General features: G+C 35.7%; 1 protein-coding gene and 1 long non-coding RNA gene across 2 annotated transcripts; one reads left to right on the forward strand and one right to left on the reverse strand.

The window, feature by feature from the left end:
- On the reverse strand, window positions 1–25,486 carry LOC125651744 (phosphomevalonate kinase-like). Its single transcript, XM_048880491.2, has 5 exons — window positions 25,381–25,486; window positions 20,139–20,202; window positions 18,317–18,599; window positions 18,061–18,197; window positions 1–1,381 (listed from the first exon to the last, which is right to left on the reverse strand). Exons 1-5 carry the CDS (start codon window positions 25,479–25,481, stop codon window positions 1,337–1,339), a joined length of 630 nt encoding a protein of 209 aa, XP_048736448.2. The 5' UTR covers window positions 25,482–25,486; the 3' UTR covers window positions 1–1,336.
- On the forward strand, window positions 9,020–10,813 carry LOC130054673 (uncharacterized). Its single transcript, XR_008802996.1, has 2 exons — window positions 9,020–9,631; window positions 9,686–10,813. It is a non-coding gene; the product is annotated as an uncharacterized LOC130054673 (long non-coding RNA).
- Window positions 25,487–27,144: the final 1,658 nt, after the last annotated feature.

Here is a 27,144-nt window from a genome sequence, read left to right on the forward strand (position 1 = left end):
TGCAGTGTAGACTGGCCAGAAGCTAAATTGTATAACTTTGTATGCATTGAGGTAAACTATCAATTTTGTGTATGAGAACTTGAAAACTCTCAATTCAAGAAATATGAATTGGTAATGTTTTTAGAAGGCTGTTAGAGTAGGATATGTCTGTCAACCTGATATCAAATTTGCTTCTTGCTGCAGTGACAAATCTTTTAACGCTCTTTTTTAATACATTACAATGTGAATGTTGGTAAATGTCTTTGAAGCTTAAATCTAAGGCCATGTTTATGTCACATATTGGATTAGACAAGTGAAAAAAGGCAATGCTGTCTGTGAACAAAGTATTGCACCGAGTTGGCTTCGTTTACATATTTGGTTTTTACGCATCATGATTGAATACAGAGTTTTGTAGATATCAATTCTGCAGGAAATAAAGTAGGGAGAATGACTTTATATGTCAACATGGAGATGAGTCAACCACGCCACACCATCACAGACTAGCTTTTGACTTTCACTCCACTCAGCTTTTTACCCTGAGCCAGCCGTCGTCAGATCCATCTTTCTATTCAGACTACCACGTCCATGTCGTGTAGAGCGTAAGTGGAACGGTTAGAGCTCCATTTTACAAAACATCTTACGACAAAGTCGCAAGTCTTAAATTGTATTACACTGTTATTACTTTGGGTGAATTAAGTAAAACTTTTTTAAGGCTTAGTTTTCATCATCAACAAAAAAAAAAATAAAAAAAAAATTGGCATTTGGAGCTAATGATTTCAAAATAAACTAGAAAATTCCAGTTTGTAAACTTGGTCGTAAGTCGTAATTTCTTTTGTAAAACGCGCCCCTGCAGAATTCACCCGGGACAGACCTGATGGTAACTGTGTTGTGCCATCAAACACTCAGATTAAGCATATTGGGCGAGGCCATAGATACTAAAGCACTGCGATATAAATCCTCTTCATCAATGACCATTAGTCGTTGTGATGACCCAGAGGCCGATTTGTCTCTGCACGAGTGAAATGTTCTTTCTGGAGTCTAAACCTCCGTACTATCAATCTATTTACCTATTAATCAGGTGAAAATACTCAATGCCGATTTTAATAACGACAAACAAGACGGCAAATTGCTGCATCCAATTAGTCTATTTCTATGACAGGGATGTCATTATTATTTCAAACATTTGTTCCATCGCTTTGTCATTCTTATTAGAATAAGTCACGGGTAATGTACTTGTACATTTAGTAGTACATCTGACATCTCCCATCAGTACATCATCTCTCATCAGTACATCATCTCTCATCAGTACATCAAGCTAAGACAGTGATACGCGATTCCCATGCATGTACAGTTGTAGTCACTTCATCTTAGGACCCCCGACATTCCACTGAATGGTACCAAGCTTTGATAATAAAACAAAAATACACTTATTTCATAATCTATCTGCATTACGTGTTATCATTCTATTAATTATGGAAACAAAATCTGTATATCATGTCAATCCCTTAAACTCAATACAATCTCCAAAGATTTATGTAATATTGTAGTTAGGGGGTATCCTTACACATGAGAAAAATTAATCGAGCTTACCTAATTATCAGCGCGAGAGGAGCAATTTAAAATGCATCATGTATGTATATACATGTACCAGGAGTAAATATTTCATATATCGGATATAAGTACACTTTCAGTATTCTGTACGTCTTCTCATAACGAACAAGGTCGTTGCTTTCCACCAGAGGTTAATGGGCAAGGTAACTTTGCATATCTTTTAAACAGTGGATTCTGAATTTAAATTGAGAGCAACCAAGAATATGTCTGGCAGCAAACTGACAGTTATGTGAGTGTGGATCTGCCAACGAAAAAGAACAACGAGATGTCTGAGAACTGAAACTTTAATAAGGTTCGTGACTATACAATAAGGTTTTGTCAACGTCGTTGGAAAAGCGCCACCGACGTCTCCATTACTGTAGACGTGAGTCCTTGTGAATGCGACTTCATAAATAAAAACACCTTACAGATAAACTCTACAAGTTATCGCTTTCAAAGTAAAAATAATTGACATGTTTAATCAGTCTATGGTTTAGGGATGAATTCTTCTCAAATTCGTTGGAAACATTGAGGTGCGATTCAGTAAGATATAAGGAAGTCCAAATTTCCTCTGATAATTATAGATTTTTGCACATTGACAATATTTCTGTCATGCTTTTAGTGCTTAGAATTTTTGAAAGTTTTCATAGGATAACACTGGTGTAACAAGAGGCATGATGACTTAAGATAAAGTAGGGGTATCGCACGATATAAGAAAGAGAAAATGAGTCTCATTTTTATGTCCTCGAAATTGAGGATTCGGGGCATATAAATTTTGGCCTGTCCATCTGTTTGTCTGTCTGTGGCAAAAAACTTTAACCTTGGTCTTATCTTTTACACCATAAGAGGCAGAGCTTTCATATTTAGTATGTGTATTCCTTGTGGCAATATTTTTCCATTAACACCAACATCTTTGACAGGGTGACCTTTCCATTGACCTTCGACTTACTTTTAGAAAATTCGAATAAAAGCCATATCTTTCAAATCATAATAGGTATTGTTTTTATATCAAGCATGTCTATTTTTGTGAGAAGACCTTTTCAACGATACAAGATTGGTTGACCTTGACCATTGACTTATTTTTTGAACATCTTCCAAAAAAAAACTACAATGTCTTACCGTTCCACTTTGTTTTAATCCAGGGACATCAGTGTTTCACAAATACATCCTGTTTTCTTTTAAAAAGATTAGGGGGTGGGGCATATAAAATGGCATCAAAAGGAGTAGCAAATTAAGAATATCATGCAAAATCTGTTGATTTTGTCCAATACGAATTGTTGTGCTTTTGTTCTACCGTAAACAAAATTTATACTAGTACCTTCAAAATTTTAAATGAGGAAATGGAGAAGCGAAGATAACGAATAGTAATCAATCTCATAACTCCTATAAATATTACAAAATTAAGAGTAGGACAAACACGGACCCATGGACACACCAGAGATTTGATCAGGTGCTTAGGAGGAATAAACATCGCTGTTGACCGGTTACACCCGCCGTGAACTCTATATCTTGATCAGGTAAACTGAGTTATCCGTAGTCAATATCAGTGTGTAAAGAACGGCCTAATAATTGGTACGAAAAACGTCAGACATCGTTTGACCCAATGACAGGTTGCATCGATAAATTAGATCAGTATGATAATGAAATGCTGACTTTAAACGAGACTGTTGAAACCCCTGTGATATCAACTTGTTTGTCAGTAGCCTGCCTCGATTTAAAAATCCAGATAGCTTTATCATTTCTTGACTAATATAATCATGATAATGGGGAAAATATTTTACTTATGCAACAAAAATATTAAAAGGCACGAATTCTTTGTATAACATTGCACTTTGTGAAACGGACAAGAAGTTGATTAAATTAATGCACATTGTATATCAATATAAGTATTAATTTGTTCTTCCAGTTATCATAAATCAGAATAATTAAATAGTTTAAAACCTGTCCTTGATACGAGATAATAATTTGATTCCCGTAGCTCTCTTCTTTGATCTTTCCAGTGTAATCATTTTCAAAGCAATGGGACGTGTATTACGTGTATCACCATCGAAGTCTTAATTACATGGGAATAATGATGAAATCCTGCCATGGAATTTGGGCTTCAATGTTATAGTTTAAAATAAATTACAGCAATTTCGTCAAAGATATACATTAAGATAAAAGAAAAGGTCATTTATATTCGAAAATCCTGATTTTGTGGGAAATATTGTTTTTCTAATACATGTACTTATCTAAGAAGCAATTTATAACAAGAGATGTTTGTAAAACATATATGCCCCCCCCCCCCCCCCCCCCCCGAGCAAAATTGAAAAGGGTTATACACATGTATCATTTAATTGTGAGTAGTATCACCAATTCTTATCAAGCAGACAATATCTTCCTATGTCAAAAGTGGATTGACCATGTGACCTAAAAATCAATAGGGGTCATCTACTCCGTATGATGTAATAGTGTACCAAGTTTGGTGTTAATAAAGCAAATAATTCTTAGAATATAGGAGACAATGTGTTACCATGTCCAGTTTGACCTTTGACCATGTGACTTCAAATTCAATAGGGACCATCTTCTACTGAAGATGTACCAGTGTACCAAGTTTGATGTCTGTCAAGCAAAGGGTTCCCAAGATATTGAGCGGACAGTATATTCCTATATCCAGAGTAAATTGACCCTTGATCTTTTGACTTGAAAAACAATAGGGGTTCTCTTCTATTCATAACTAACCCACATATGAAATATTACGATCAAGTGAATGGTTCTCAAGATTATGATATTGAGCGGACAACATGTGGTCTACCGACCGTCCGACAGGTGCAAAGCAATATGCCCCCTCTTCTTTGAAGGGGGGCATAAAAAATAATAATTTAAAAAATCGTACTGTTTTACGTGACTTATTTCACATTGAATTCTCACAGTGCGTGCGTGTGTTTAGAAAATGTATTATTTTTCGACCTTTATATATGCATTTCTTCATCACTTTTATGCAAGTCTTTTTAGATCTTTGCTTGATGGTGAAGCTTAGATACAAACCTAAACTTACTTCTAGCAGCCAAGCAAGTTTGCTTTCTTTCCAAAGTCCAACCTGACAGAGATAGCCGCCCTCACCAAACTGTTAATTGTGTTTGCTGCAAGCGTTTGTTCAGAAGATGATATGTTTCCCGCTAGCTGCAAACTTGAAAGTAACATATTGGGCTTGCTGCAAGTTTGCCGTAAATTCACAAGAAATTGGCTTGTTGATAAAAAAAAAAATGCTTCCAGAGAAAAATTTGAATGTTCGCAGGAAGTTTGCAGGAGAAGTAAATTAGACAATTACATGCGTACATGCAGATTGTTTATGTGTACAAGAAATAAGTGTCGGAGCAATTCAGATTGGAATCGGATTACTTTATTGTGTGTAATGGAATGGTACAAGTTTAGGTGTAAAACTGTAGCTCTCTGGGGGAGGAAATGGGACATTCCAATTGTTTTCCAGAGAGCTACATTATTACAGCTAATATGTCAAACTACGCATCCCTGTGAACTTTTAAATCGTGTTCTAGACATCCTGAACAGTTCTTGATTCGTGTAAAGCATAGCAACAAACCCAAATTTCAAAAACTGGCACGAAGATGTATTTGAGACACAAGGATTATGTTTACATGTCACGTGACTCAACTATTAATTGTAGCCTGTCGCCAAAGTTGACAGCTTCGGTGCAAAAAAGCTTTTATAACAGACATTCTCTGTTCTTTCTTCTTTGTGCTTGCTCCCTAAATCGATTTATCATTAACGTATGTCGAAATGTTGAATGGTTTTGACATACTTTCTAGAAATCATGGTGATCTCACCTCCCCACGTCGTTTTCTGACAATGAGAAGAGTATTGACAAACACGATCTGGGGAGCCGGATTTAATGTAAATACAAAAGCATATTCTTGTGTAGAAATATTTTTATTCCACTTCTTTATTTCTACAACACCAACAAAACAAAATAAAAATTAACCAATTAAAAACACCCAAAACTCGTCAATTTCAATCGATCAAGATCGTGTCCACGCCCCCTTCAAATGGGAACAACTGTCTTATCGTTTGTTATTTGCGGCAACAAAGCCGGGTAGTAAGCATCCGTTTCACTAGTAAAGTTCAGTTTGCTACCGTTTAGTCAGCATCAAAGGTCGCATATAGAAGAGAGGATAGCCACTCCTAAGTCAAATAATTTCTGGATTTTTTAAATGTACATAAGCTCTCACAAGAAAGATATAACTTTCATAAAGGCAAACTCTATCAATTGATGAACAAAAGAAAAAATATTTTTCGGGTTCTAGGGAACATTTATGTTAACTGGACAAAATGATACCCCTTCGTAGGTTTGAATCACAGACTCTTGTTTCTGTAAATAACTTACGACCTCTGTATACTAATAATAAGTTATTATTAGTATACCGAGGTCGTAAGTCATTTACAGAAACAAGTGCCTGTGGTTTGAATATAGTGCAGAACATACTATTAGCAGTGATAGTGAAGTCAATTACAAATTCATTTTCCCTCCCAAAGTTATAAGTACCAGGAGGTAAAACAACTATTTATTTAACAGGAGATAAACTAAATCATGAACTTAGTAAAATTAGCATCACAAAAAGACAAAGTTCAATATCATGTCACTTCCACATAGTTTCAAGAAAATCATTATCTGCAGAACTGTAGCTGTTTGGTTTACACCCACCCCCATTCCCGCAAGCTATTAGTCTGAAGCTAGAAAATCATATCCTTGACAATATGCAAAACCTTCAGCTTCTCCACCGTCATCTTCCCATATTTATGTGGCAATATTCCACTATTACCTGCATATGGAGTTTATGTCTCAACTGAATCGATACGCAAGAGCTTGTTCTGCGTATGATCAGTTTTTAAATCGAGGTAGGCTAGTGACAAACAAGTTGATGGTACAGGGGTTTCATCTGTATCGTTTAAAGTCAGCATTTCGCAATCCTATGGTCGTTATTACAGGCTGCTCAAAGTTTTTCCTGTATCAAATCGTTTATACTAAAGTAAATCAAAGTTTTTACTAGAGTGAATCAAAAAGTATCAATATTTTAGTAAATCAAAATATCAATGTTTTTACGAAAGAAAACGTTTTTACAAAAGAAAATCAGAATATCAATGTGTTTACGAAAGAAAATCAAAGTGTCAAAGTCAAAGTTTTTACTAAAGTAAATCAAAGTTTTTATCGTCATTATTTTTTTTTTATTATTATTCTAGTAAGTCAGCATTTCAAAGATCAAAGTGTGTACCATGGAAAATAAGGTACCAAGGGTTTTAGTATAGTTTACAGTCTCAAAGTTTTTATGGTAGTAAATCAAAGTATTAAAGTTTTTACAACATGGATAGTAAATTTTAGCAGTTAATTCTAGATCTTCAGCTTGTGTCTAAATATGATATTAAATATAAAGCAGCTTCGGGAAAGATTACTGAAAATGTACGATATTCTTGGCCGTTTGACAAAATAACCAGGCAAGTACATGTAAATGAAACGATATTTGTACTGATCAATATTCATACAAAAAAGGTATCCATCTGTTAAAGGAAATAAATGAGGATTTCTTGGCCATCGATGATAAACCACTGCTGTGTCTTCCTGCGTCCTAATTGAACCTAAACGTCAGGTCTGAACTTTTGAGTTTTTTTGTAACCCCAAGTGTAATGAAAAAAAGAGTGATTGTCTGTATTTGAGGAATAAATGTATGAATTATGGTTTAGATTAGCTTAATTGTCCAAAACAGTATTGTACGGTTTACAGACATAACGTAACATACTACGTGATAAGAATATCTAAAGGAGGTAGGGCCGAGTGGTTAGAGCATCGCGCTCAAAATCACACGGCCTCTCATCTCTAGTCGGCGCGGGTTCGAATCCTGGAATTCAAACCGTACTCCCATTGTATATTTCTCTAGAATTTTTCATATGGATTGTCTTATTGGACGTATATCTACCATAATACGAACAACCTGAACATGTATTCCTTACATTCATATTTTGTAAATAATAATAATAATTTCACATTTCTATGCTCCAAATACGTAATGGCACCGGTTCTGACGTTTTCCTGGCACGGTAAATATGAAAATCATAAAAAAGCCAGGAAAACGTAATCGTTTAATTGATTAGTTGTGAGTTTAACATTGAATTCGGCTCGCAAGTACTCGAATTTAAAATCGGCCCGAGAATGCCACCTCCAACTAATCAATAAAACAATGCTTCTTGTACTTACTAATATCGATTTTATGGGTTCTTTCATCACATAAAACAGTCTCTTAAAAGCATTTTAACAAACTATCGAGCTTCGTTTTGAGTCGCGTGACTCGTTCGCTCAAATGACAGCGAAAATTCTGTTGTTAATCGATATCATAATCGAGTTGCAAACAATCAATTGACAATTATATTAAAGTTAATAATCGATTGCTAATGAATTTTATTTTGCATAAAAAAATGTATCTTTAGCAAAATTGCAACGCTTTTTAGAATATACGAGTTCAAAATGTAGGCGGGAAGTCAGAGTTAGCGTGCGTAGTTCTTTGAATTTACACTACCTGCCCATTAACATAACTAATCATGGCTTAGCTGTTCATTGGAAGATTTTAAAGACTTTATTAGACATGCATTTTCCAATGTAAAACTTTGATTCCCAATTGTGGCCTCATCCAACCTCCGTGAGCCACAAATTGAACTATATTGACTCTGCACTACCTGAGGATGCTTGCATATCAATATGACTAATCATGGTCATGTTGCTCTTGAGAAAGTTTTTACCTATATACTACAATAAAACACTTTGATCCTATAGCATAGCCCCAACCTATTCACCGCGGTCATGGTTTGAACAAGAAACTTGAATAAGTGATTTTAGTACTAACTACCAGAGGATATGACGATTCAAGGCCTTGTTTTTTGAGAATAATATTTTAAAAGTTTTTCTATATATATTCCCAAGTAAAACTCTTCCGCTACTGTGACCCCACCCTTACCCCGGGGCCATAATTTGAAAAATTTTGAATCTACATTCTTTAAGGGAACTTTCACAAAAGCTTTGTCTTTCCATCCCCAGTAGCCCTTGAAGAAAAGATTTTTAAAAGCTGCCACCATAATTTCAATATTTCTTGATTACCCCCCTTTGAAAAGGTTGTGACCCTTCATTTGAACAGTTTTACTCCACAATGCCTTATGGCAAGCTTAGTTGAAATTTGCCATTCGGTTTTTAAGAAGTAAAAATGTGTAAAGTTTAGAGATGGACGGATGTACAGACATACCGACAGACGCCGAACAACGGGTAATCATGAAAGCTCTTGTGAGCTTATATAGCTCAATTGAGCTAATGAGTAATCGTGGCCTTCCTGTTCATGGGATACTTTTTTAAAAGTTATGAAAAAGTAAATATATCGAACAGTGATAAATCTCGTAAATCCAATAAATACAAAATTCAGAGTTGGGCAAACACGGACCCCTGGATATATCAGAGATAGGATCCGGTGCCTAGGGGAGTAAGCATCCCCTATTGCCTCTCACACTCGCCGTGAGCCCTATATCTTAATCACGTAAACGGAGTAATCCGCAGTGAAAATTAGTACGTAAAGAACAGCCTAACTGTTGGTTAATTGATTGTACATGTATATTGTTTAACGTCCCTCTCGATAATTTTTCACTTATATGGAGACGTTACCATTGCCAGTAAAGGGCTGCAAAATTTAGGCCTATGCTCGGCGCTTATGGCCTTTGAGCAGGGAGAGATCTTAATCGTGCCATACCTCGGTTTTTCCAGTCTCATCCAAAGTACCGCCGCAATTAGTCGCCTCTTACGACAAGCAAGGGGTACTGAGGACCTATTTCAACCCGGATCCCCACGGGACGCCTAACTATTGTTCAATATGAAACATGTCAGACAGCTGCGAATTGCTTACCTTAAACGAGACTTTTGAAACCCTTGTAACATCAACTTGTTAGTCAGTAGCCTGCCTCGATTTAAAAACTGATCATACACAGAAGATGCTCTTGCATATCAAATCAGTTGAGAGACATGAACACCCATGTACAAGTGATAACGGAATACTAGTATAGCTATAGTGAGCGATATAAACACAATATGCAGGTGATAACGGAATACTAGTATAGCTATAGTGAGAGATATAAACACCATATGCAGGTGATAACGGAATAGTGCTACAGTATATAGATATGGGAAATCGACGACGGAGAAGTTGAAGTCACCTGTTTATCATAAAGTTGAGTTGATAGTTTGCCGTTGAAATCTATTTTCAATAAAATATCCAAGTATTAACTATTAAGCAGATGTGGAAGACTCTGTGTTGTCTGTTATTTCGAGTTCACTGGGAAATATCGAATCGACATATGCCGTATCTCTACTGGATTCATAAATTGAATTTTTTTTTTTTAAAAACCCTTACAAACAGATACATTGCTGGATCCAGTAAATGTTCTCCCAAGCTCCTATCTTTGATTCTCACAAAAATATTAACTGTGGTGAAGGAGAAACGTCAAACGTAATGTGCCACGACATTTGCCAGAATGTGGATTCTAAACAATTCTAAAGAACTTTTAGTAAATTTCAAATCACAAAACTTTCCTCAATTCAACAACATCAAAACGTACGAGTTTTCAACATTTTTACACGACCATCCCTCAAGATAAATTAAAGACTATGCCTTTTGACATCATAGGCAGTAGCTTTTCAATAAATATGAAAAATATTCATATCTTATGATCAGTCATCTGAAATTGATATTTAAAAGATGCTGGAGTTCCTAATTGACAATATTGTCGTACGTAGTCTTTAATGATCAGGTCTAACATGTGAAATAATGCCTCATAAATACGTACGTGCGATTATTTAACAACGTACAAGGTGAATGTTTTTTTTCGAAATTCAGACCATACACCTTTAACAATAATCATTTCCATTCTTATGTCGATTCGATATATCATGGTGAACTCGAAATAACAGACACCCGAGTATTTTATTGAACACAGATGTTAACGGCAAACTAACAAATCAACTCTATGATAAACGGGATTACTTCAGCTTCTCCATTATTACAAGCATATCGTGTTTATGTCCCTCAACTGATGCGATAAGAGCTTGTTCTGCGAATGATCAGTTATAGATCGAAGCAGGTTAGTGACCTACAAGGGTTTCAACAGTCTCGTTTGAAGTCAGCATTTCGAAAATTTTATGGTCGTTATAACGATCTAATTTACCAATAAAACCCGTTAAAATGCTGTATATCAATTGCATATCAATTGAGGCCGTTCTTTGCACACTGAATTTTTAAACTACGGGTTACTCCGTTTAGCCGATCGAGATATAGGGCTCATAGTGAGTGTGACCGGTCGACAGGAAATGTTTACTCCTCCTAGGCACTTGGTCTAATTTCTATTATGTCCAGGGGTCCGTGTTTGCCCTACTATTAATTTTGTATTCTTTATAGGAGTTATGAGATTGATTACTGTTAGTTATCTTCACCTATTCATGCATATGAACATAAGTTAATTATTAATAGATAAAATGTCATCGAAATGTCCAGTTGAAGGCCACAGCAAGAGATTTTGTAGAAACTTTTGAATAAATTCTGCGCCACACGAATATCACAAGAGGTCCAAGGGCCACATCGCTCACCTGAGTCACCTTGGCTCATATTTAAAGATTTTCCCTACATATTTGAATGCAATACTTTGATCCCCCCCTTGTGACCCCATCCTACCCCTGGGGACCATGATTTTAACAAACTGAAATCTGTCAGGAAGCTTTCATGTCAATCTCAGCTTTTCTGGCTCAGTGGATCTTGAGAAGAAGATTTTTAAAGATTTATTCTATATATTAGTATGTAAAACTGTTATCCTCTATTGTGGCCCCATCCAACCCCCGGGGGCCATGATTTGAACAAACTTGAATCTGCATCATGTCAGGAAGCTTTAATGTAAATCTCAGCTTTTCTAGCTCAGTGGTTCTTGAGAAGATTTTTAAATGATCCCACCCTATTTTTGTTATTATCTCCCCTTTGAAAGGGACATGGCCCTTCATTTGAACAAATCTGAAAGCCCTTCACCCAAGGATGTTTTGTGGCAAGCTTGGTTGAAATTGGCCCAGCGGTTCTTGAGAAGAAGTCGAAAATGTGAAAAGTTTACGACGACGCCGACAGACAACAGAGAAATTTTGATCAGAAAAGATCACTTGAGCCTTTTAGCTCAGGTGAGTTAAAAACAGATCAAATAATAAAGGAGTACAATTAGTGCCCATGGGAATTCCAAAAAATGTTGAAAGACCTGACCACTAAAGACTACGTAAATCTTGCCAACGAGGAACTCAAGCATACTTTTAATATCAACTGCGGAGTGTTTGCGCGTGGAATCAAGAGTGGTGTTTTGAATCACTGATTGAAGAATATGAATATTTCCGTGCTCCATTTCTGTCCAAGAAGCATCTGTATAAGACGTCAGAAAGCCAGGTTTTTAATTCACAGTGAGGAATGCTCGTGTAAGGTGTTGAAAAGTCATACGTTTTGATGTTATTGATTTTGGAGAATATTTGCGATTTCAAATTTACTGTATGTTTTTTGGAAATTTTTATAGAATCTACATTTGATTTACATCACTTCTGGAATATGTAGTCGCACAGTAAGTTTGAAGTTTCTCCTTCACAGCTGTTAATATTTTAGAATCCACATTTGATTTACACTACGGTATATATTCTAATATAAAATTTTGTTCCCCTGTTATGGTCCCACACTACCCCTGCGGCCATGATTTGAGCAAACTTGAATCTACATTACCTGATGATAGTTGCATATCAACGTGACTAATCAAGGCCATTATGCTCTTGAGAAAAAGATTCCCCCATATATTTATCTCCCCTTTCGATAGGGTGTGAATCTTCATTTGAACAAATTTGGAACCCCTTTGTCTAATGATGAATAAGAGGTGACCAGAAAAGCTCCCTTCTTTTAACTCGAGCGAGCTAACAAAACATGGGGAAACTAAAGTTTTTAATATCCGCCGCTGTTATTTGGAAGTGTATCATCAACTAATGACTTACTCACATTTACTACCGGACACTGATTCTCTCCACAAGATCCATACCACCAAACACTGCACCCCAATCAAGTCCGTGACTCAGCCTCCGAGGGCAATGCGTTTTAATAATCATTACTACAATGGACTAGTTTAGTTGGTTGGTATCCAGAATTCATGGAAAATCTTAAAGAAACAAAGGGTCCTTAGACCACATGATTCACCTGACCATATGCAATTTCCTATGTAAAGCATTAAATCTTAATTATGGCTCCAACCTTGCCCATGGTATAACGCCAACTCATTTTGTTATACATCCTGTTCTTCAGCATCACTTTGCACATAGTTAAGTTTGTCTGCAAGATGTTCCGAAGAATATATCTATAACGATTGCATCATTTTTGGGGTTTTTGCCCCTTGCCCCCCCCCCCCCCCCCCCCCATGTGGAACTGCGACCACGAATTAAGGGTAGAGTAAAAACGGACCCTGGACACGTCAGAGGTGGAATCGTCCCCCTGCAGTCCCATCACACCCGCCGCGAGTCCTATATATTTACCGGATATACGGAGTAATCCGTAGTTAAAATTGATATCTAAAGAACTGTCTAAAAATTGGTATGAAACACGTCAAACAGCATCTAAGTGTCGAGTTGAAGGCCACAGCAGGAGATTTTTTTCTTCTCGTGTTGAAACATTTGAATTAATTCTGCATCAAAAGAAAATAAAAATAGACCCGCTAATAAAGGATCACCATTCATGTCAATGGGGATTCTAACAGGTTGTTGGAAGACCTGATCATCCAAGACTGTAGATATTGTCAATGAGGAACTCCAGAATCTTTTTAATATCAACTCTTAGTTAACATAGTAAGTTTTTGAATGACTAATCACAAGATATGAATATTTCAGAGTTCTATTTTTATAGAGCAGCTGCTTCAGCTGTCTATGATGTCAAAAAGCGTAGCCTTTAATTTCTCGTGAAAAATGGAGGTGTAGTGAGTTGAAATGATGTTGATTGGGGGGGGGGGGGGGGGGGGGGGGGGGGGGGGGGGGGAGTTGTGATAAATATACTAAAAATACTTTGGATTTTGTTTTTTGTTTTGAGAATCCACATTTAATTTACACAACTTCTCGCACCTGTTGTGGCAGAATTGAGGATTAATTATAGGTAGGGACATGGTAGAACATATACTGGACTCTACAATACATCTTTGTTTATAATTATGTAAGTGTTAGCAGTTCGTGATAGATGTCACATTTTCTTTTGTAATTATAGTGCGAGATTTAGTCGAATGTGAGAAGAAGCACGAGTTTCCACTCCACGACCCCACCATAAGCATCAGTCGTATCAATTAAGTGTCCCTGATTGCGGCAAACACGTACCTGTTGTCCACCGGTAAATTTGCTTATTCGTGGACATCGTAGCCTATCACGTTAATTATCGTAATTACCAGGGTATTATATTAAACGACCGATCGCTGCTTTCAGCTTACGAATCCAGAATACGCGGAATACCTCATGATAACTTACTTACAGTAACACCGGTTATAAAAGATAATACGAATGTGAAATGATTGATGCAATAAACTATAATGATAAATAAACAATTAAAATACTTAATATTTGTAAAGATTAGACGCTGGTCGAATATGAAATTAATGACAAACGCTATCAAATAATTATTTACGGCAAACTGTACACAGACTGGGGAAATATAACGATTAATTTCCCATTTCAATATAGGTTTTTAATTAGCTTGAGTGTATTCCAATATGTGGCCTGGCAAGCTGTCGGTAATTAATTATTAATGGGATTGGGGTCAGTGGGTTAAAAGGCCAACATGCCTCAACTGATCTTCAGTTCTGGAACCATTTCCCTACGGAGAAGATGCCTAAACGTATTTTGTGTAAAATTCTGGTCTTTTTGTTCCACTGAAGTTGTAGATCTTTGTAAATAAATGTTTGAAATCGATATTAGTGACTGCTAGCTGTATGTGCGTGGGGTGCAGCTGGAGAAGAGTCGGAAAATTCTTGACAAACAAACGTAAAATTAAAAAAAATCAAATAAAAATATATTGGAGGATAGGATTGGTCCTTCAGTTCATGGTGGTTCAATGTTAGGCTACTATTAGTCCATTACAAACAGGGGGGGGGGGGGGGGGGGGGGTACTCGTGTTTGGTGATGCGAATATTCTAATAAATTATTGTCGTATTCTTGTTTTACAGTTGTTGAAAAGGAGGAACAATTTTTTTATTCTAGTTTTCTCTTTTTGTTTGTTTCAAAACAATACATACATGAGCATTGTCAAAATCTTGCCCCAAGACTCCCAAATCTCACTCTTTTAAAATGAGCGTGAACCCACCCTTTACTTCATTTAAGTTATCATACATATGCTTTCGATAAATGTTTATGTATGCTATTAGATAATCCAAGATATAATATTTTGAGCAATAAAGAATAAAAATTAATACGATGGTAGATCCTAACTATTTTATAAAGCTTAAAAATAAATTTCCTGAGCAAAGAAAATGACCACATTAACCCTTTAAAGTGATCTCATGAAATATATTGGAAAGAGTTGATGTCAAAGAATGATCTTGATGGTTTAGCTCAAATGAAATGCCACATGAATTCAATTAATGTGCATTCATGGGGCACTATATATAACAATCACTGAATCTTTTCTTTTATCTATATATTTTTTGAAATTGACATTGCTTTCATCATAGAAAATGAATGCACGTTTGTTGAAAACTAGTTCAATCCGCTTTTTTGGTACCACTTGTCCGTGAAATCATAACCAAATATGGAACGTCATCAAGATCAAAGGGTACATTGGCTGTTCCATTTGATCAACCATATGACATTTCAGACTTAAAGTTTATATATTTTTAAAAATAAAAAAGTCTCTTTTTTGGAAGTAAAATATGAAAAAAACTCTAAACACTTTGTAGAAATATTTCGACCGTGTCACCGGTCTTCTTCAGTCGTGTTTATCTCTCACTAAGCAACGTAACGCACGACTACATACACCAAAGTACTATGAAAACTGTATTTAAAAATACATAATGATATAAATAATAAAATATCTTTCTTTGTAATTTTATTGCGTGATGCAGGTAGCAATCATTGCAGAAAAATGTTTCATATGATTTTTTTCTGCAATGCTACATGTAGCTACCTTCATCACCTGACAAATCAACAAAGAAAGCATTTTATTGTTTAAATGAATGCAGTTGGGTACATGAGGGGTTCAAAAGGGAGGAGTGGGTAGCCAAGATAAGGTAAGTTTATTCCGATTTTGGGCCCAGAGGGCATAACAGCAAGACAGCTTATAAAGAAGGAAATTTCAAAAAAAAAAGTTTACAACATTAACTACAGATTACATGAACTGCAAACTACATGTGTATGTAGCATGTGGGGGAAACGAGTACATACATATATGAATTGCAAATCAGGTGTATACACAAGTAAATGGACAATATCATTATTATACCAACATTTTAATAATAAACTATAATGATTTTTGCAGTTTTAAGCATATGCAAATATATACACATCCATAGACAGCCATGTAAAACCAGTATATTATACCCTCTACAAATTCAACTTGGAACATTCAAGTATACCCCCTACAAATTTGACTTGGGACATTCAAGTATACCCCCTACAAATTTGACTTGGGACATTCAATTATCACGCCTCAGACAAAATTGTTGAAATCTGATTGGTCAGATCTTGGTCACATGACGCCGTGAAAAAAACCGTATCATGCGAGTAAAATCCGTATTGGGCGAGTAATTTTATTTATCGTCGGGTTCGACTTGCAGCCGTTTCAAAAGGAAAGACATTTGACTAAGTTGTATGATATAGACCCCCACATATACAGTTAGAGGTCTTCGACGTGATAAATTCGTTACACAGTCAGTTAGTGACCTGATACGGAAAAATACATGGTGTGAAAAGAAAACCCGTATCGGGCGAGGCAAATCGGGCTCGGCTTTGCCTCGCCCGATACGGGTTTTCTTTTCACACCATGTATTTTTCCGTATCAGATCACTAACTAACTGTGTAACTAATAGTATACCCCCTACAAATTTGACTTGGGACATTCAAGTATGCACCCTACAAACTTGGGACATTCAAGTATACCCCCTGCAAACTTGGGACATTCAAGTATACCCCCTACAAATTTGAATTGGGACATTCAAGTATACCCCCTACAAATTTGACTTGGGACATTCAAGTATGCACCCTACAAACTTGGGACATTCAATTACCATTTGGGACACAAATAATTCTTAAAGCCCATATTCTTACAGGGGTACAGCAGAACAACGAATTGTCAAAATTCTCCTCCTTAATATTCAAGTATCAAAGCAATTAGAAAAGATCTGATTTCAATTAGATTGAAAATCTCCAATTGACAGTTGAAGTCCTATAACTCCAGAATGACAATATGGCGTAATGACAAAAAATCAGCACATTCTTCATAACAAAAAGAAGAGTGAAACCTTCTTGTCCAAAGCACACCATACATTTTTGGTAATTTTGCTTGATTCTCATTTGAATCCCACATTGTGATCTTATTCATTCCTGGGAGGAGAGGTGTGTAACTGAAACAAGAGGTACTGTGAGCAATGCTCACTAAGAATACCCCCCGCTTACCCCAATCTCCCAAAGGGTGTTGGTAATAGGTATAAACTACCTCTTTTCTGAGTGTAAAAAAGAAATGGCATGACAAACCGAACCATATTGCTACTTCGATGTCCAGTGTGCGTGACCTTTGACCTTTTGACCCCAAAATCGATAGGGAACATTTTCATCCCATGGGTAATCCATATGTATGATATGGTGACTGTAGGTGGAAAGGATAATGCTTTAGAGCCTGGAAACCATTGCATCTACAGACGGACGGACAGACAGACGGACAACCCGATTCCAGTATACCCCCCACCCCACCCCAACTTGTTACGGGGGGGGGGGGGGGGGGGGGGGGTGTATAATAATTTGTATCTACACATGCACCACAACACTACAGTTCTCTGCGAATCATCTGTCAGATTTAAGCCAGTCTGTTGCTTAAAAACATAAATTTGTAAAACTTTGAGGTCCATCTTTACAGTCAAGACTATGATTAACAGTAACTACATGTAATGTATATGTATAAAGCCCTAATCACATAAAATCCTCAACATGTTTCTTGGAAATTATATTCTGTTAAGTTCCTAATGCCCCTGTGTATCACCAGATGAAGAGCAATTCTATGCTTGGGGTTGCCAATTTGATAGGCCATTAAAAGTATTTGCTCTTACAATCCACTTTCTACCATGAGACAGGATCTCGGTTATCTAGGTTGTTTGCCTCTTGCCCTATGCCATTATGTAGTACATTACATACATAACATAATACTGCTTGATATACACAAATCAGTCTCGTACTTGTTGTAACTTGATGACATCATTAATCAGGGACTGCAACTCCTGCATTAACGTGACACTGTCCCCACTATTGTTTATTACATGATCCCAAGCTGTGTAAGTATCCAATCCACATTCAGAGTCTGCATCATCTACACCTGAACAAAAATTATTTTAGTTTGTACATGTTTATGTCACAGTAGATAGAAATATTATCAAAAATACCTTGAATTTCACGACCGATTTCAAATTACAAATGTACATTATTTCAATGAACCTTTTTTGAAAATAAATCCCCTTTCCTTTCGTACTGCCATGGTTGCTTGGATACGGACCGTTAATGTTTTTTGTGGGTGGTATTTTAAGAAGTATTCAATGTCCGTTGTTCGTCTGGCATCACTAATTACCCAGATCTCCTTATCAGCTCCTGACGTGGCCAGATGACAGAAATACTCGGAATTCTCTTTTCGTTTCTCTTCTCCCCATCTGATCATATCTTCTCTGTATGTTTCCTTGTATTGTGAGGAATCTAACAGTCTCTCAATGTCAAGGCCATTCTCCTGAAAAGTAGTATCCTCTAACCTAGTACTGTGTATGTAATTGCATGGTAAAGTATTTCATGCTAATTTAAGAAAGTGTGTGTGTTGTAGTTGTTGTGTATGTGGGTGGGGTGGGGTGGGGTGGGGTGGGGTGGGGTTGTGGGTGGTGTTACATGTATAAGTGGGATTTCATATTTACACTGGAATATTAATCCTAAAGTCAAAGCCCTTTTGGCTGACTTCCTTTCAAAACATGGATAAAAATATAAATATCTGAAATATTTGTCTATTCATTTAAAAAATCATCACCTAGCTGAGTAGCTCTGTATGTTAGCATGTCGACTGTTGAACTGTAGATCGCGGGTTCAAGTCCAGTAGGGGTTTTAATTTTTTTTCCCAGATTGCTGTCTACTAAATCTGCATTTTTCGACTAAATAAAGTAAATCTGAAAGTTTTCAATTTCATATCCTCAATGTACATATTCTCCACTTTTCCCCCATATCAAATTTCTCTGGTGTAGCATACACCTAATGTTTCTATGTTCAAAAGGTGGAAGGTCAAGATCACCAGGTCATATAGGTGGAAGGTCAAGATCACCAAGTCATACAAAGCAAGAAATGTTTATATAATGTAAGTTGTTTTAATCCAACGAAGCCAGATTTCAGGATTAATACGGGATATCAGAACTAGAAAATTTTGGAACTCTTCAGAAAAAGAAGTTACGAAAATTATGCATCACTTGGGCAACTCTTGTATACAAATTAGTGATGGCTTAAGACGACTCATTTCTAATATAAAAATATATGCCCAGTTTAAAGATTATTTTTCAGAATGTTGCAAGTGAATGTACTTGTACTAAAACACGAGTAATTGGATTAAATTTTCCTGAGATTGTGTTAAATTATCACATACAACACTAAAGTTTGTTTTTAGTACATGCAAAAAAGATTGATTCATTAGCTGGTCACTTGATATAGTAGCAGTGAATGGTAGTGGAAATGTAAGGTTAGATCAATGAGTTCAACTCGGGAACTGAAGAATACCCTCCCCCTTTTTTTTTACGATTTGGGGTTTGAGCAGAACTGCTTTTCTTGCTAACTAAGATTTTTCATATTAATATAACGGTACTTTTTTTCTTCGTTTGTTTCCAACCCCTCAACTTTAAAAAACGGTGCTAAAATGTGCCTGAATTCACTATATCTGTTAGTACATAAGTAACATGTGCTTGTTTACTGAAAAGTTGCCCAAGTTAACGCAGAAAACGTGATCTCGTTGAACATACTAAATATTAAAACCAGGACAGAATCGGAGACGAAATAATGGTTCCGATATTCCTTATTGTTACAATCATAAAAGTTTTAATTTCATGTTATAAGAAAATATTCTTTTAAGAATCTAATTACAAAAGCATTGAAACATTTTTAATATCTTATTCACTATGGGTTTAATTTCATGGAAAAATGACAAATTATGAACATAGTGAAATTAAAACCACCGTGTTAATTTCCCAATCAACAGTATGATAACTCAATCTTATTTTGATATTAACATTATACATACCTTGGCATACTGCGATTTCAGAGGACCTGAGAGCCTCAGAAATGTGCAGAGTTCTGAAGAAAACCTATAATAAACAACTGAAAACTATAGCAAAAAAAGTAACATTCATGAAGATATTTGTCATTCTAAGGTTGAGCTCAACCATTTCAATTTGGGAAACAAATTGGTTAATGAGTATACTGCAATGATTAAAAATGTGATTTCCCATAATGTTCAAATTTCCAAAATATAGAAAATACTGTTTGTTGCACAGGACCAGGGTCCAGTTGCACAAAAGTTAGTTAAGTTTAACTCACAGTTAACTTCAAGTTAACGCTATATAAGTATTCAAGTTAATGGCAAGTTAAAGTTAACTATAATGCTCGTGCAGCTGGGTCCAGCTTGTGTTTTGCTAACTTTTAGTAAAGATCAATGTAAATCAAACTGACATGTTACAATACAACCAATATTTCTACTCACTGTATTTAGCTAGAATGCTACATAACATTACATAAATATTCAAATTTTTGTTCTTGTTTCACAAAGAATACAAATGACTCAGATCAGCAGGGTGTTATTAATGCATCTAATCAAGAAGAACAATAGTACCAAAGTTCCCAAGAACAGTGTTCGAAATTAACCATAGACCGAAAGAACAGTGAACCGAGTCTATGTCAAATGACACTGGTGTATGCCAACTGTAATTGAGATAGACCAAATTGTCTATGCCGATTTTCTAGATTTAAAGCAATAAAGTTATATATGGTCAGTCAACGTCTGATAAATGCTATGAGGAAAGGAGGATATTGTTATGGAAATGGAAAGAAAATATGCTTTTAAGTACATTAGAAGTAAATGAAAATGGGATTTTTTTGGTGATATTTCTTTTCAATGTTGCGGTCTATGCCAATTTGATGAGGTCTATGTCATCTTGTTTTGGCATAGACCCGTGGTCTATACCAAGTTTAAATTTAAGCAATTTCGAACACTGCAAGAACTATAACAGTTTTCCTAGATGCTTCAAGAGGAAAATAATTCTTGTAACTTTTTCATTAAACATCAATAGTGGGTAAGCAAAACTTTGTTTTTTACCTGAAGCAACAATTAAGTTAATTGAAGTAAAATTGTAATTTTTCTAGATGTTTTATGGGGGGCCTTTTCATTAAACATCAAGAGAGGGTATGCAAGGCTTTATTTCACTTTTTATCCGAAGCAACAGTTAAGTTTATTGAAGTAGAATTGTACAGTAATAACAAATGGTTGAGGTTGAGGTACTGCCAGAATACCATTTTATTATTGAAATTACAAACAACAGTCTCATGATTTCAAACGTTGTTATGCCCTCAATATCTGCGGTGCAGAAGATACATGTACAGGTATTTATACAAGTTCTGAAATATAATATTTACTGTGTTGCCGAAGGCTGTTACATCGATATAAGAAAGAAGGGGAGATAAGTGAGCAGGAACAGTAGCTGTCCCCCAACAATTCTGCAAAAAAAGGGGGTGACAAATCTACAACAGTAGTCTGTATTTATAAGACCAGGAGAATACAATAACAATATGTGGTAATTGGAACAGCAAAGTGTGAACTCTATTGTTTACACAGGTGCAAAGTTGTACCTGGCGTGCGTTGACAATTAGCATGGGTATTAATTACGAATCCGCAGCTGCATTACGCCTTTCTACTGTTGCCAATGACTTTGTGTCAGCACGAAAGTATTCAAAAAAAGAATCAATTTGGGACAATTAATACTTGGAAACTACTAAGTGTTTAAATGTGTGAACTGAGAATAATGGTTAATACATGCACATGTAGATCTACCCAAATTAAAATGTATCAATGTGATTTGTGTTATTTTGATAATATATATTGAATGAAATGCAAATAAAATCAAACGTTGTTTTATTTCATATTTGTGTCATCAGATCAATGGCAAAAGAAACCACATGTAATATTATCAAGATGCTGGTGGAAATTTAAATAGGTCTGACCCTTCCTGGACCCCCTTTTCCCTGATCCAATTTGCCTCCCCAGTGTTAAATACTTTTTTATGTCCCTGGTCCAAGGAATGGTTACATGGTCAAGAACTCGAGATTAAGTTTTCCCTTTCCAACACATGCAGAAAAAGGACCCAAAAATATGGCACACTTGAATCATAGTTGGATTCAGAGAGATTATGACCCACCAGGAGACCACACAGGGTGCCCTATTAGCAAAGTTTAATTCCACAATGTTCCTATCGTTCTTGTCACTTATGATTTATTCAAATCCTTGACATAACTTATGGAAATTCCATGAAAGAATGATAGATATAATTCCGATGTCGGAGTTGTATAACTTAAGGACAATAAAGAATTGAATACATACAAAGTACATGTGCATTCTGTTTTGACTCTGTAGTAATTTGGGCTATACAGACCATGGATATCGGCCTGGATAGTTCAGTGGTTAGAGCACCTGACTAGTAATGCAAGTACTAGTAATGAAAAATAAATTCAAATTTGATTGTTCCCATTTTTAATGTATCATCATCTTTTGACATTATCAAATATTTGCATAATTATAGTAATGATACATGTATTTGCATATCTACATACTGAAAAGCGCATTTACTTGTGTTAACCATCATTTTTCATAAAGCAGCGAGAATCTCACAGGTCTTCTGAAACCAGCATTTTCAGTATATGCCAGCAGGCCTAAAACAAGCAAATGAAGTGTCATGCTGGGTTATCAAACATCAACCAGGTCATTCAGCAGGTTGGGAACACTTCCCCTGCAGAGAGATATTCTCACATTCTCATGAAAACGCGATTATCCCTCTTTAGCGAAAGTAAATATTAACCATACAACCAAGGAAAAACACCTGTGGAGTATATATCTTTGTGTTTCACGTGAAAAGAAGAAAAAGTGCTAAAATGTCTGATGCTTCTGCAAATATATAAATCAAACTAAAAACACCCACGATGTGTATTGGATTTCAGCCTCCTACCCTCTTACACAGCAATGTTCATATGAAATTTCTTGACTGTGTTGTCAATTTTATAAAGACAATTTGTGTCATTGTGAGTGTGTGTTGCACTTATTCAGTATTGCACTGAATTTGCCATTATTTTCAATGTAAACACTCAAACACCTGTTTATGGTAATGTTCACTTTCTGGCTAAAGAGGGTTAATCGCGTTTTAGCAAGAAGACCTTGCTACAGGGGAAGTGTTCCCAACCTGTTCAGCATATGTCAGATTGACAAATGAAATCCCACCAATAAGTCTATAGTTTCTGTAGTTTGGGTGTCCGGGTAGCGTAGTGGTTAACACCCTCACTTCTCAACGCTGCAACCCGAGTTCGATCCCCGTGATCGACAGTGTGGTTGTATGTGAGAGGGTATGGTTGCCCACTCGGATACGTGGGTTTCCTACGGGTACTCCGGTTTCTTCCCACTCAAAGGCCTCTAGCGCAAACATCCATGCAAGTCGGTAAATAGCTAATATTCATTGTTGATTATGTATATCCAACTTCAAAAATAAAGATTATTATTATTAATATGTCTTACGGCGTGACCGTGTTTGAGGGCGAAGCAAAAATTATTGGCATTAATATCTAAGTCCATAACAGGACAAAAAATATCCCAAAATATTAGCACCTAACGTGTGAGGACAGAGCTCAATCAAAGTATTCTAACTTTAAACATTTTTGATCCGCCTATTCATTGAACGCGGGAAATGCTATGCAACTGATGTAAACAGTGCATTGTGATGTCATATTCAGCATCAGTGTTCAGCAAATACACAAACATAAGCGACATTGTACATGTATAATCACGTTAATCGAGGAGTGATTATATATGATTAAGAAAATAAGATATACATGCTTTTACGGATTTTATGTAACATCTCAAAACAACGTGAACTTGGGTAAACGAGATTCAAAATGGAGAAATACATGTCCATGCGCTAGTATTCAAATCGACGCCATTGGGACCAAAATTTTCAAGTTCCATAGGTATGGTTTAATTTTTCATTAGTTTCCTATATTTTCCTTTTAAACATGTATATACGTGTTACCTATAGGGAGAGCTCCTCTCTCACGGCCCTTTGGGCCGTGATAGTGCTTCGCCCTCTATTATTTCTTGAAATATTTGTGTTTCAATACAATAAAAATTTCTGCAATGTGTAGGTGTGTTTACACTAATATGTGTATTGTTCCCAGACTAATTGTTGTCACTTTACTTTGTGTATTAATGAGAAAAAGAGAGAGAGAGGAAGATTTTTGGACCAAGGTGTCAAAATCACGGTACATAGAATTACCGAAATACCCTCAGAAACACCGAAATACCCCGGGCCCCCAAATCTACCAAAATACCCATTTTTTTTCATAACATATTATTGTAATTCAAATACTTGTGCAAAACTTTTTTTTCTCATAAAACTAAGTATTTAATGATTTATGGATTTTTTTTTTGTATATTTCACACCGGAAACTGCTTGAGACAGGAATCATAACTCCCGTTAACTATCATAAAGGTCGATAAAACATTGCCACATACAAACATACTTATACAAATATTTATTTATCTATTTCATTTAAGGTGTACAATCAATGATTGTTTTCTCATTATAATTATTTGCTTATTCTGTCGTTTTATCGATATTTTGGAATGGCACACGTACTATACACTGTAATTTTAAAAATCATTGTGCTCCCGCAAGAAAAGCTGAGCAGGTGATTTTCTCCTTCTCGTTAAAGATAAAGAAAGCAATATCATCTGCTTGGATCCAACTAATTTTATTCTCACAATAAAAATTAAAGGGGGATTTAATGAGGAGATAAACAATTTACTTCTTAGAATTTGAAATATACAAGAAAAATTCCATAAATTATTAAATAATTAGTTTTATATATAAAAGAAAGATTTATATAAATATATCAACTACAATAATATGTAATGAAAAAATCGGGTATTTCGGTAGGTTAGGGGGTATACCCGGTATTTCGGTGTTTTCTGAGGGTATTTCGGTAAATCACGGGTATTTCGGTTACCCTCAAAATCATTATACTGCAGTGATTAACCAGAAGCACAGTGCAGATGCATGCTCCAGTTTAAAAAAATATTGTAAACAATTGTTTTTAATGCATTATACATTTTATATTTTTTTAAAAAACAACAACAAACAAAAAACGGGAGTAAGCCAGAGGCCAGACGTGATACTATTCGTGGATTATAATTTTCACGTCTTCTTAAACTTAAGTGTGTTCTTCCTGACCTTTCTTGAAGCAAATTTGCCACAAAATCTTTCCCAGACTTTCTCTTTCCGCTGATAACGACAACAGCTCTTGGAAGAAGGAGAGGATCCCGATCCGACATGCTACTTCTACTTTCACTTATCAACGAGTACCGATTTTAACTTCATTACAGAAGAGTACCCACATGGTTTTTGGCATCTGATAGCGTATAGCGTCTCTGGTCTTAGTAAACGTTTGACAGTAAGTTGTGAGACTTATCTTATTGTAATAAGATACGGACATTGACGTGTTAAATTTTCATCCTTATAATCCTTTTCAGTCGACCCAGAACCCCCAGGTTTGCGCGTGATTTTCAACACTTAGCTTCCTTCATCAATGTGTCTAACAGTTCCGAGTAACAGCTGTCTGTCTAACTTTTGTTACATTAAACATCAATGGATGGAGTGCCAGTGTTGTTAACCGTAGTGTAAGTAAAGAATATTTACGTTCAATTTCAAATGATGCCCCACGAGACTTCGGATCTGGCGTGTCATCTGTTGATGTTTGAAGATAAGGTTCCATAATTTCCTATCAAGTATCTAGAGTTTCAAACCCTAGGATTTGATATATTTCTTGGTAAATTTTATTTAGCATTATTCCTCTGAATGAAATATACCAACATCAGATTTAAATGTTCTGATCTATAGATATCCTTTGTGACAGGTCCAGCACAATCTCAATTATAGTGTTTTAAACACAGGGGCTCGGTTGTCAGATATTGAAGTTTTGTATTATTTGTTCCCGAATAATAAATTGAAGTTTTGCATGATATGTGTCAGAGTAATAGATTTTATAAATAAAATCCACCACCAAAATCCGCTTTTTTTTAGGGTTTAAAAAAGGTGTATATCATGTGTACAGTACATTAAAAACTATATGATACACCTTTTTTAAAACGATGAAAAGAGCGGGTTTTGATGGTAGATTTTATTTATATATTATAATCAAGAACAAATAATAGAAAATTTCAATATCTGACCACCGAGCCCCTGTGGTTTTAGCTTTTATCAAATAATTTCTAAAACTAAAAAGCATAAAAATGGAATTTCACCGAGTGAAAATATTTCATCTTTTTACTCCATACAACACTTCATTTTGTACACAAAAAATATTTCTTAAACTTATGTCTTTTAGGAAGAATTTTGATTCAAAATTGTCAAATGTCATTTTAGGATTATTAAGTTGTTTAAAGAAAGAGTAAAACTCTCTGCAGCATAGAATAAAAGTCAATGAGGATCAATAGAATAATGGACTGGCAATCAGAATCCACATTGTAAAGCCATCATATTTATCTATGCTTCAATGCACACAAGGTAGTAGACAGTTATAACAACACAAAGGAAATTCTCTTTTCATAATTTTAATGAATAGATAATAAAATTCTTAAAGCAAGGTAGTACCAACTGGTACCAACTCTAATGAGAACAGTAATGTGGTTAGTTCAGAGTATAAACATGTTCAAAAATTATTATATGCCACTCTTTGGTTGTGCCACTGCACATAAGAAATTCAACCTAATTCAGTCTAAACTTGCTCAATCAAGCTATTTTAAGTAGCTTTATAAAGCTATAAATAGCTTAATTAATTGATTGATTATTTTACGTTCTGTTGAGGATTTTTCACTCATATTGAGATGTCACCAGCTGTAGATGAAGTACCTCAAATCTAGGGCTTACGGACGTAGCAGGGAAGGTTCTTTATCATGCCAATGCCTGCCACAATATGGCACTTCCATTTTTATTAAG

Source organism: Ostrea edulis, chromosome 5 (genome assembly GCF_947568905.1).
Source record: "Ostrea edulis chromosome 5, xbOstEdul1.1, whole genome shotgun sequence".
NCBI lineage: Eukaryota > Metazoa > Mollusca > Bivalvia > Ostreida > Ostreidae > Ostrea > Ostrea edulis.